Source organism: Peromyscus maniculatus, chromosome 7, assembly GCF_049852395.1.
Source record: "Peromyscus maniculatus bairdii isolate BWxNUB_F1_BW_parent chromosome 7, HU_Pman_BW_mat_3.1, whole genome shotgun sequence".
In the NCBI taxonomy this organism is placed as follows: Eukaryota; Metazoa; Chordata; class Mammalia; order Rodentia; family Cricetidae; genus Peromyscus; species Peromyscus maniculatus.
In genome coordinates, this window is record NC_134858.1 from 102,807,075 (window position 1) to 102,819,416 (window position 12,342).

The 12,342-nt window shown below is 42.6% G+C and overlaps 1 protein-coding gene across 2 annotated transcripts in view; it reads left to right on the plus strand.

Moving 5' to 3' along the window:
• Cpne4 (copine 4) overlaps window positions 1-12,342 on the plus strand; it is a 488,025-nt gene that overhangs the window by 347,711 nt on the left and 127,972 nt on the right. For both annotated transcript variants that reach the window (XM_006983614.4, XM_076576951.1), the window contains 2 exons: window positions 1,728-1,799; window positions 2,843-2,917. In XM_006983614.4, the coding sequence (XP_006983676.1) occupies window positions 1,728-1,799; window positions 2,843-2,917 (147 nt within the window). The remainder of the gene's footprint in view (window positions 1-1,727; window positions 1,800-2,842; window positions 2,918-12,342) is intronic.

The window sequence follows — 12,342 nt, forward strand, 5'->3', positions numbered from 1 at the left end:
TGCCTCGAGTCAGATGCTGCCCAGTTTCTGCTCACAGATAATAACTGTGTTTTCATTTGCTCATGATTTCCTCCCCACTCTTCTGCTGCTTCCTGAAGTCAGGTGGGACATCTGGTTTCGCTTCCGTGTCTATTCACAAGGTCTCACAGCATGCAGTGGGGACTGGATGAAAGTCTGCAGAGTTAAGGCATCTGACACAGTGATGTGCTCCTTCTGTGGGAGGCTCCGTTGCAGATGTCATTGAGGTTGCCACAGTTATCATCAGTGTTACCAGCATCATTGGTGTGACCATCAGGTTGCTTTATGTTGGGAATACTCTCTGCTCTTCAGGCCACAGCATGATGAGCATCTTGAGAATGTGAGCCTGATGGATCTGTCATTCTGTTCAGTCTAGGAATGTCTTACAGACGTCTTCCCTCTGGCCTGAATCCTCTGTATTTTCACTACTCTAACTGAGAGATAAAAAACACACAGTATGAGAATTTCAGAGAATGGGTTTATCTTACCTGCCTTTCACACTGACACTGACTTCTTCTCCTATCCTCTGTGATTATATATATATAAAAGCAACTTCCTCCAAATGTGGTAGATTTGAAAAAAAGCATTTATTACCTTACCACTTCTTGTTTCCAGAATCAGGGTATGGCTTTTTTAAAGTCTTCTAGACAAGGGCCTGTCAAAAGTGTAATCAGGGTGCTATTGTCCCTGGGCTCAGCTTGAGGGTGGGGGGTTTCCTCCCAGGCTCATGAACACTGCTGTTAAAAAGGGGGCATCAGCTCTTTTCCTTGTGAGGCTTTGTACAGGGCTGACTTACAATATGCTTGTTTGCTGTCCCCCAGAATAACAGGAGAGATGGTAGTTCCATGCCTCAGGTTCCCTACTAACCAGAAGCAGTCACTGTACCACCCCATACTCAAGAGAGAGGCTCACAAAACAGCACCACACCAGGAAGCTAGCATCACCAAGACCAGGTTAGATAGAAGCTGCCCACCAAGGAGAGGGACATTTTCCTTAAGTACAGGCACAGCATCACCTTGACTCTCTTCACTCCGTTCCCCTTTGGACATAGCTTCTGTAGACATCCCAACCACAATGCCTTGCCAAGCTTACCTTTCACAAATAGGGAAAAAAAAAACCGGGGGGAATCAGGGAGAGAAGCAAGTTCTTCTAAGAATAACTTCCATGATATAACTGTCCCTGTGTGTGTGCTCTGACACTGGGTCATGAAAAGCACCCAATTACTCCTGTGGGCTTGTCTGAGCATCGGTTTCCTGATGAGACATATAGCTCCCTGATGAACATATTAAAAATAGAACTCCAGAGGTTACAGACCCAGAAGTTACATATTTACACATTCCCCTCCCTGCACCTACTTTGTAAAGATTTGATGCTAATTTCAGATGATTGTGAAGCCTCCTTTCCATTAGCTTGATGTACGTGTTCAACACTGCCCTCCTGATTCTGATGTAAATGCCTCAGCAAAAGTTACGCCACTGTGGCCCAAATGAGTTATTTAAATTCCTCACCCCCTTTCTCACAGCACACAAGGAAGGAGGAAATAGGGGGCTAATTCATTTTCAGAGAGGCCCAGGGACAAAACTGGACTCATAAATGGATATATATATAATTTCAGGTGGAGCTGTCAGTGAAGCATTTGGCAGAGGAGAATGTTTTAAAACAGGTCTGTAGTTGCATATGTAGCATTTTCCTTTTGTTTCCGCTTGCAGATTGTATCCCAGAGAAAGCTTTCCAAGTCCTTGCTGAAGCATGGGAACACAGCCGGAAAATCCTCCATCACGGTAAGCTGGCCCTGCAGTGGCAACAGGTGTCAGACCTCATGCCCTCACTGATCCAAAAGAGACACTAGGATGGCGAACTCCTCTGCCTGCTGGGAGCTGACTGAAATACCCAAGGCTTCCCCGTCCTTTTATTCCCCCTTCTTTTTCTTTCTTGTTAAAACCATTTTGATCCTTCTACCCTTAGGGAGAATAGGAAGGAAAGTAGATTTGAAAGTGGGGTCACTCACTTCTCCTGAGAGCTTCTGCAATCACGCTAGAAATCACAAGACAGAGTAGGAAAGAGAAGAAAGTGGACTTTATTGGACACAGTAAGAATACAGAATTGACTGGGGTTTTCAGATTGGCAAAGTGCCACCCACTGGCCCCCTCCATAATTTTATTTTAAAAGCATTTACTTCAAAGTTTGGTTTGCTTCCCAAGGAGAGGCCAACCTTAATATCTTCATTGAGTAATAGAGTGGAGCTCTGTTACTTGGTTCCATAGACAGTAGTTATTTAAGCAAATTTATTCTTTATTTAAAATTAAATAAATGCCAAAACTCAATTCCTTTTTGATACTAGCAATGGGTGAATTGCTCAATAGTTAGTGAGTCTGGAGACTTGTTAAAGAAAAGGCAGGTACTTTAAATTTTTGCAGGGGACAGGATCTCACTGTATAGCCCTGGGTGGCCTGGAACTTGTTATATAGACCAGGCTAGCCTTAAACTCACAGAGTTAGTGCTACTTCTGCCTCCTAGATGCTGGAATTAAAAGCATGCATCTCCATACCCAGAAAGAAAGCTTTTCCTAATCGCTGCTCCTGATGGCTCCATCTCGCATTTCACACTCCTCATATGAAAGCTACTCACACACTGCTCTGTATTCTAGTGAGCTCCCTTCCAGAGCTGAAAATGGTGCACCACATGCATAAGGAGTGTGGAGAAACTTCTTGCCCAATGCCTGTGTTTGTTTATTTTGAAACCAAAATTACCCAGAGGTGCCAATAGGCTTCCTAGACTGAAGGGTCCACTCTCTACAGCAGCTGATGTGTGCCTTTTCCCCTAGGTGATTGCTGAAGAATTATCAGGCAATGACGACTATGTGGAGCTTGCATTCAATGCACGGAAATTGGATGATAAGGTAAAACGTCTCGCATTGACCTCATTGAAGGAAGTAATAAAGCTAAGACACACAGTTTAATCAGATTCCTCCTCGCAGCTATTTTTCCCTTTCAACCCACATTATTAAACACATCAAAGACATCAGAGAGGTCTGGAAGGTGAGGTTTTCCCCAAATGGAGAAGCATTTGGTAAGACTAAGTCATCTTTTGTTTCCATATGCCAGAGGTCAGCCATGCCCAGGAAAATATGACTTTCCCCCATCATTAGGATCATTCTAAAGAAAAAGAGAAGCCTTGAAGGGGAGTCTGATGACATATCAGTAAGCATCTGTGTCTGCCAAGTTCAGTTAAGAGCTTTGCATACACTGTCTCATTTAGTCATTTGTACAGTCTTCATGTAAGTGGTAGTATTAATGCAGATGAAGAAAGAGATTAAAAGATAAAATAACTGGTCCAAGTTTCCTCCATGTCACAGTCCAGAGCCACTGAATTACAGACACCAAGACAGAATGAAAGCCACAAGGATTGTATCTATGGAAATGCCTATGGGTTGCATAAGGGGAAAGCTGGGAGAAAATGTGGTCATGAGGAAATTCTGACCCCAAATGAAAAAGAGATGAGTGAGTATGGATAGAAGTCCCCTAAAATGCTACCCAGATCAAGAGAGGTTCAGTAAAGCCATTAGGAAGCTCCAGAGCCAAAGTTGGCCACTGAGAACTGTGTCTCCCAACCAAGAGCCTGCTTTAATATCCCTTATGTACTTAGTGATTGGACAGAGCAGCCCTAGGCAGTCTGGCTGCAGTACAAATGCAAGGGTGGACATCAGAGCTCAGCAGCCTATAACCCTCGGTCAGTTCCATTCCCCAGAGAAAGAGTGTGCAAGGTATGTTTCCATGGCTACCACATCCTGATAGTAAGTGATAAAATTGAAGATCCAACCCCATGTCAGTCTACTTTCCATCATGCTCTTTCCATGGTAACATCCACCCAATCACCCAGTTAGTCCTGAGTGTGTGTGTGTGTGTGTGTGTGTGTGTGTGTGTGTGTGTGTGTGTGTGTGTGTAGGCCCTACACCTTACAAAGCTTAGACTCCCAGTTTAACCATATCATATCTATGATTTCCCTTCAAATATATCCTTAAGTAAAACACCATGTCGCATCCATAATTATTTACACAGGCAGGACTCTATCTTCCTGGAGTAAGAATCAATTTTTACATACATTCTCTTATTTGTCAGTTTGTTCCTTCATTCATCATTCCTTTCCCAAACTGTATTCGTTGTTTGTTAGCAACAAAGTGCTAAGAAGGAGACATGCCACTCTCACACCACAGCCTGGACTTCATCATCTAAGTTAGATGTAAATCAAAAAACTACACAATCTGTAAGGTTATAATGATGTGCAAGATATGATAATTGGTGTATGAAGATGAGTATCCAGAAAGGGTGGCTGTTCATTCTGCCTGGCAATATTAGGAGAAACTTTAAACCTTATAAACTAAGTGTCTGCATCTCTGTCTCTGTCTCTCTGTCTCTGTCTCTGTCTCTGTCTCTCTGTCTCTGTCTCTGTCTCTCTCTCTCTCTCTGTCTCTCTCTCTCTCTCTCTGTGTGTGTGTGTGTGTGTGTGTGTGTGTGTGTGTGTGTGTGTTTGAATATTGTTCCTCAGGAGCCATTCATCTTCTTTTTTAAAACAGGGTCTCTCTCTGGGACTTAGAACATACTAATTATGCTGGACTGCCTGGCCAGAAAACCCCAGGGAGCTACACAATTCTGTGTCCCCAGCATGGAGACTACAAACCTGTATTACCAAGTCTAGATATTTTTCTTCTACTTATTCTTTGAAATTTTTGCACACATGTATCTTGATCATATCCCTTCAGGGCCCCTGCCAACACATTTCTCTCCCAACTTCATGTTTTTTTTAATTAAAAAATTATAACCCACTGAGTCCAATTAATGCTGCCTATATGCACATAGGTGTGGAGCTATCCACTGGGGTATGGGCACGTACCAGTAACCAACCCTCTATACCTGCAAAACTGATTCTCCCAAAAGCCATCAGCTGCCAATACCTCAGCTAGGAGTGAGGCCTGGGGAGCCCCTCTGCACTCAACACTGGAATTTTTAACCGGCTTGATTGTGTGCAGGCCTTGTAAAGATGACCACAGCCGCTGTGAGGTCATATGTGCCAAAAGACAGCATTTCCCAGCTCTCCTCCCCATCCTCCAGCTCTTACATCCTTTCCACCTCACCTTCTACAAATTCTCTGAACACTGGGGGAAGGGTTGATAAAGATATCTCATCTGTGGCTGGGCACCCTCAGTCAATCCCAACACTTTGACCAGTTTTGAGTCTCTGCATTACCCATCGCTCACGGCGATACGAAGCTTCTGGTCAAGGTTGAGATCAACACAAATCTATGGATAGAGGCAGGAATGTTTAGAAGGCAGTTTGATACCCATTTAGCCAAATAACATCAAGAGTTTTTCCTCTTTGGTTTATGACTTCAGTAGCCATGGGTTTTAACCATATTTATAAAACCAGACAGGAATCCTCTTTTTGTGGAACAGCCCTCAGATCCAATCAAGAGAGCAGTGGATTACCCCATAAATAGTTTTGCCACTATTACACAAGTGGGCACATCTTGTCTGGCAGATTTGTTTTGTAGTACTGAGGGTCCAGTGCTGAATAAGACCATCGATGTCTTTTCCCCCAGCAGCCTGCACAGCACGTGTCAGCACTGTGAGAGCGAGCTAGCTGTTAGGTAGAGAATTTTCTGATCAGTTCACGACTGGCTTCTGTAGATGTAACCAACCGTCTTATTAAAATAAGAAACACAGAACCAATGTAAAAGAGAAAGCCGAGAGGTCAGAGCTAAAATCTTACCTCCTGCAGTGCTCCTACCTCCCCGAAAGAGAGCTACTTCCTGTGTGTCTATCTTTAAATAGTCTTTCTGTTCTTCCTTCTCATTGGTTGTAAATCGAAACACATGACTACCTCGTCACTGCCTATAAGTACCGCCCTCCAGGTCTTAAAGGCGTATGTCTCCAATGCTGGCTGTATCCCTGAACACACAGAGATCTACCTAGCTCTTCTACCAAGTGCTGGGATTAAAGGTGTGCGCCGCCGTCGCCACTGCCGCCGCCGCCACAACCACCACCACGCTCTTGCTATGGCTCTAATAGTTCTGACCCCCAGGCAACTTTATTTATTAACATACAATGAAAATCACATTTCAGTACAAATAAAATACCACCATAGGTTTCTCTATGTTTTGTAGTCAAAGTGGGTGGTGTCTTCAGCAGGAGAGTCTTACCATCAAGTTCTCACACCCAGCTTTTTACACATGTTCTACAGATTGAACACAGTCCTCACACTTACAAAGCATTTATCAGCTGAGTTATTCCTTCAGCCCCACAAACTATGTACCATTCAGTGTTTTGTTTTGTTTTATGTCTTAAAGAGCTAATGTGAAACGTTTACAAAGTGGTCTCTGTTGGTGTTCAGAGCTGAGTGCTGGATCTGCAGTGCACCCAGTGGACTGGGGGGTTGGGCCTTAAATCCTTGCCCTCTCATGACTATTAAGCTCCTCCTCTTCCAGTGTCTTCCCCAGTCTCAGAAGAGTTCACAACAATGCCCTGTGGTCTCTTTGCAGCGAGCATAATAGTTGGAGGTAGCTCATTCTGTGGCTTGCAATGGTTTCTCATCTTCTGTTGTCCTCTAAGTGCCTCTAATTTGCTCTTAGTAACTAACGTGACAGCACAAGGGGCTGGAGGCTTGTTAGCAGCTCTGCAGGCTCTAAGGAGCTTGAACAGTTTCCCTTTTGTTCATAGGAAAGAGCCGCTGTCACATTTCCCATGGTTCTAAAAGGCAGCTGGTGCCTGGCACTTGCGCTGGCCAGAGGTTGGACTCAGCAGGATCATCAATAGAGTTCCTACATGACAGATATTCTGTAGCATGCCTGGCCTCTCCCAGAAAGTGCCTCTCAAGAACCATGTAGGAACTTCAAACAATTTGCTGACTCAATCTTAGAAGTCATACACCAGACATACAAGCAGGAAAGTAGAATCCAGGTCTATGGGAAAATGGCAAAACCCATGTTATAGAAAATATGTATATCCCAAACTTGTGGAAGCCATCATTGGAAAATTTGGAACTCCCATAATATTTTTTTTTTTTTTGCTAGATCAGAATAATACAGTACAATTTTTTCCTTTCACGAGTAGAAAAAAAAATTGTTTCTGGAAATTCTCAAGGAAGATTCCTTTCTAGTCTTTTAGCTTTAAATAATTTTGCAACCACTTACTTGGTCAGCAGATATAGTCACTGGCTAGAAATCAAGGACTAAAAGCCATTGTGATACAAATAAGTTCTTGGGTTTTATTATATTAGTGAGTAACATTAAAGTAACTGATTTCCATATGCATTTAAATTGCAGCATGAATCTGTGGGGAAATGGGCTGTATCCAGTTCCTATCAGTCACAGAACATCAGAATCCCATCTCCTGCTTAGTCTGGTAACATTTAAGTATTTAAATAGTACAGGTTAAATAAAAAGCACTGTTCTATCCATCTGCCTTCTTTAATAGATGGCAAACTGAGATTCTGAGATGTGAAATGATTCACCTAAAACTACATGAATAAACTCAAAACAAAAAGCAAAAATCAAGGACAGAGAGTGACCCAGCAAGTCTCCCGATTCCCAGCCAAAGCTTGGGTTGCTTTCAGGACGTAGGACACTTGGTTCAGAGGAACAGGAAGCCGGGAGCGGGAAGGTGAGGGCATGCTGGAGGTCAGTGGTTGTCAAAGGGAGGTCTAGTACCTGTGCACCCTTCCACGGAAATCCCCAAAGTTAAACCTGTTTCCATAGTAACACCATGACATCTTTTCTCCTTTGAGTCTCACTCTCTCACTCATGAACAATGATGTTTTCCCAAGGGCGAATAAACCACGCTGAGTACAGGAGCAGATATGAGAACCCAGCTTCCTCTCCTTCCTATTGAGGTCACTAGACTGATGTGCACAAATGTTAAATAATGCTCTCCTCACTACCTCCTTGAAATTGGAAAATATGTTATTTTCCCGATAAAATGCTATTTTGTTATGTCTTGGGTTTTGTCATTTAAAAAAATAATATAGCAGATGAATATTTTAAAATGTATAAGCTTTATGATGTTTTATGTATTAACTAATACAATCCACATAAAAAGTTTGGGGGTCCCCAACAATTTTTAAAAATGCAAAGGAATATTAAGAAAAAAAGTCTGAGAACTGTTATTGTAGGATTCACCAGGGAGTGCTAAGTGCTTTGAAAACCACAGTGATAAAGAAATATGTCCACTCTTCTTGGCAGGAAGTAATTTTTTTTTAGCTTGCTTTATCCTGTTCAACAGACAAGCAGCTATCTACCCAAGTTGGACATCTTTGAAACCTGACAAGTATTTGTCATTAAGAGCCAGCACATAAAATAAATTACATTTGTGAAGAGTAACTTATTTATCTAATGTTAATGTACTCACTTAATGGAGAGAGAGCCTTTATCATTTCTTTTGTCATATTAGCATGCATTTATTATATTAGTAGGCAGTTGGCAATTAGCCTAACAGGTAGGCACACAGACGCATCTAGTAACCACTTTGGAACATGAAAACTAATAGGATGTTCCTTCTCCTCCCTTCCCTGAGAAAGTATCCAGGCTGGTGTAGAGAAACTGCTTCTTCCATTGGCCTTCACATCTGTAAAGGATGTCATTATAGACTACATTTCACTGAAGCTAGCTTGATGGAGTGGTAGATGACTAAGCAGATCTGTCTCTAAAATAGAGGTTGTCAAACTTTTCCTGTGAAGGGCCAGATGGTAAGTATCGTAGGTTTTACAAGCCATATGGTCTTTGTTCCTATCACTCAGCTGTGTCTTAAAGCATGAAGACGGCCATAAATGAAACATAAATGAATGGGTGTGGCAGTGGTCCAATAAAACTTTATTCATAAAAGCAATGGATAGATTTGTCTCTCCTGTCATAGTTGGCTGACTCCTGCTTTAGAGAGATGTGAAATCTTTGCTCGTTGCCCTGTGTTTCCCTGTGTTTGTATATGGCTGCCTGGGAAATGTGGTCTGGTCTGCACAAATGATGAAAAAGTTATAGTTACTAAGCACAGCCCCAGTGTACCAGGCGTCAAGTGTCTAAACCACATCATCTCTAAGATGCTAACTGTATTTCCAAAGGGAGGCACTTTTATTTCTCACTTACAGACAGAACATGGGGAGCTTAAACTTTTGCCCACAGTCACAAAGCAAACCAGCCATGGGATCTGGATATGGCAGCCTCTTCCTCCCAGTTCCCCTACAAACCAGGGTTCTGGGTCAAAGACTGCTGCGGGAGGTATGCACTGCTCAATTTTCTCTGTTTCTTGATAGAAATTATACTTTTCTTTTGTTTGCTAAGGAACAGGCTTCCGTGTGGTTTTTTCCATGCGTGTTTAGTTTCAGCTGACTCTCCCCTATAGATGTAACCAACCGTCTTATTAAATAAGAAACACAGAAACAATGCAAAAGAGAAAGCCGAGAGGTCAGAGCTCAGAGCTGAAATCTCACCCTTCCGCCTGCGGTGTCCCAGCTTCCCGAATCAGGGCTCTATTTCCTGTCTGTTAGTCTATTTAAAGAGACAGAACAAGCCACAGCTATCTCACCTCACCAGTTCCTCAGCTGGTCCTGTTTCCTCAGACTGGAAGCTTCTGTGTCCTCATCCCAATAGCTCTCAGCTGAACTGTGTTGCTCCAAAGCCTGAAAGCTTAACCAGCCAAATGCTTCTAGTTTCTGGTCCTCACGCCTTATATATCTTTTTGCTTTCTACCACCACTCCCTGGGATTAAAGGCTGGCTTTCTGAGATTAAAGGCGTGTGCCACCACCGCCACACTCTTGCTATGGCTCTAATAGCTCTGACCCCCGGGCAACTTTATTTATTAACATACAATCAAAATCACATTTCAGTATAATTAGATTACCACCCCTCTCTCACGCACACATATTTCCCTATTCTCCCTTTCTGTGCCCTTTCTGTCCCCCGTAACCCCCCTTCCACTTTGTTCTGTTATCTCTCTGCCCCCTCCCGTTTTCCATGGACCCTTTATAGTTTCCTGGCCCTTATGCACGTTTATTCCCACCAAGATACACACACACTCAACGGTCAGAGGCTAGGAGCCATGTATGGAAGAGGATGTATGGTATTTGTCTACCTGAGCCTGGGTTGTTTGGGTTAATATGCTGTTTTCCAGTTCCATCCAGTTTCCTTCACATTCCACAAGTTCATGTTTGTTTATGGCTGAATAGAACTCCCTTGTATAACTGGGCCGCGTTTTCATTATCCGTCCATCGGTTGATACATCTGGGCTGATTTGATTTCCTGGCTATTGTGAAAAGAACAATAGGAATGTGGATGTGTTACATATCTCTGTTAAAGGATGTAGAGCATCCTGTTTTCTTTTCCTTTTTTCTCAAATAGACAAATAGCTGTGTGATAATCTGGTATACATATTCAATGTGTAATGAGCATATTATGGAAATTAACATTTTCAACTCCTCAAACATTCGTTATTGCTATTGGTTGGTAACTTTTTCAGTCTTCTTTTATAGTTCTTGAAAATACCATACATTTCCTAGTCACCCCACATTGCTCTAGAACACTAGGGCTGGCCTATCTCTCTATTTTCTTTTCTCTACCTCTTTCTACCCACTTCTCACTCCTTCCCAGTCTTTAGTGACCAATTTCCTACCCTCTCACTTAAGCAAATTTCTTTCATACTGGATTACAGACCAAAGTAATGTGGCCTACAGGGTATTAAATAATCCACTATAGCAGAACTTGAGTAAAAGGCCTGAGTCATTCACCTTCATCACAGGGAACTGTTCCAAAGACTGCAAAGAAAGCTAAAGAGTCCACATTAAGGTGGCCAAACAACTGTGCCCAGAGTTGTGATTTTGAAGATGATGCTTGTCAGCATGGATGCTTTTTTGAAGTGCTTTTGAGTGGTTTTGTTTCCAGGAATCAAATGATCATCATCTCCATATTTGAATAGTTCTTCATAGTGTCTGTGTGACTTCTCTCTCCCACTGATAAGTTCCAGAAGCCAGCATTTATGAGTGTAACATGTGACAGACCCCAGACTCATGTGGACAGCTCTTCTACTCTCCCCATACTGCTGTAGAGCAAGAGTGATGTTCTCCTCACTGTGGATGGGAAACTGAGGCCATGAGACATTAAACCTGTGCCCAGAATCATCCAGAGTAGATGTGGGGGAGTTTGGATTTGAGAGTAATGCTAAAGCATTTTAGATTTTCACCTACATGAAGTCAGAGACTAGATACAACTTCCCTTTCTCCCTTTCACACTCTGATACCCTCACAGCATCTTTGTGCTAACCCTTGCCAATTAAATAAACAGTCCCATATCATAGGAACAAAAGGAATGGTTTATTCTGGAGCCAATTATAAGGGACCATGGCCTGGAACACAGATTTAGGTTTTTTTCCCAAACACCATGCTTCAGTAAGGTCGCCATTTCATAAACATTTTTTTTCTTTTTTTTTGGTTTTTCGAGACAGGGTTTCTCTGTGTAGCTTTGCGCCTTTCCTGGAGCTCACTTGGTAGCCCAGGCTGGCCTCGAACTCACAGAGATCCGCCTGGCTCTGCCTCCCGAGTGCTGGGATTAAAGGCGTGCGCCACCACCGCCCGGCATTTCATAAACTTTTTATAGCAACAGAATTTAAACAGGCATGAAAGAAAAACACTTTTCAACTCCATTGACAGGTACCTCAGGTAGGTAGTTACAGCAAAGCAGGAGGAACTCTGTCTTGGCCTCTGATGCTGTCTGGCAGCAGTCTTGGCCCTTTGGTTGGTGGAACTGTGGGTCTGTTCATACATTCCAAAGGATCTACCTAATGGTCACAAGAGATGTTAGGTCATGTACGGAGAGAGCAATAAGAGGCTACTAAAGGAGCAAAAGTCCCCTCTAGGAGAATTTGCTCTGGATTTGCTACATTCTAACCTTCCCACATCATTGATGTTCTAATTAGTCAATCAGCCCTGGCAGATGCAGCTTCCTTCCAGGAATTCTCATTCATACCCTGAACAGTGTTTTTAAACAATGTGGGAAAAAATGAGGGCCTGGGTAAATGGCTCAGCAGTAAGAGCTCCGGCTGCTCTTCCAGAGGTCCCGAGTTCAATTCCCAGAAACCACATGGTGGTTCACAATCATCAATAGAGAGGACTGATGTCCTTCTCTGGTGTGCATGCAGGTAGAGCACTCATATATATAAAATAAAAAAATAAATCTTTTTTAAATGTGGAATGAAATAAAGCATTTTAACATATGACCAAGTGAAAAGTGAGAGAATATTGAATTATACATAAAGTATATCTAGATTTACCAAAATACTGTTGATATTT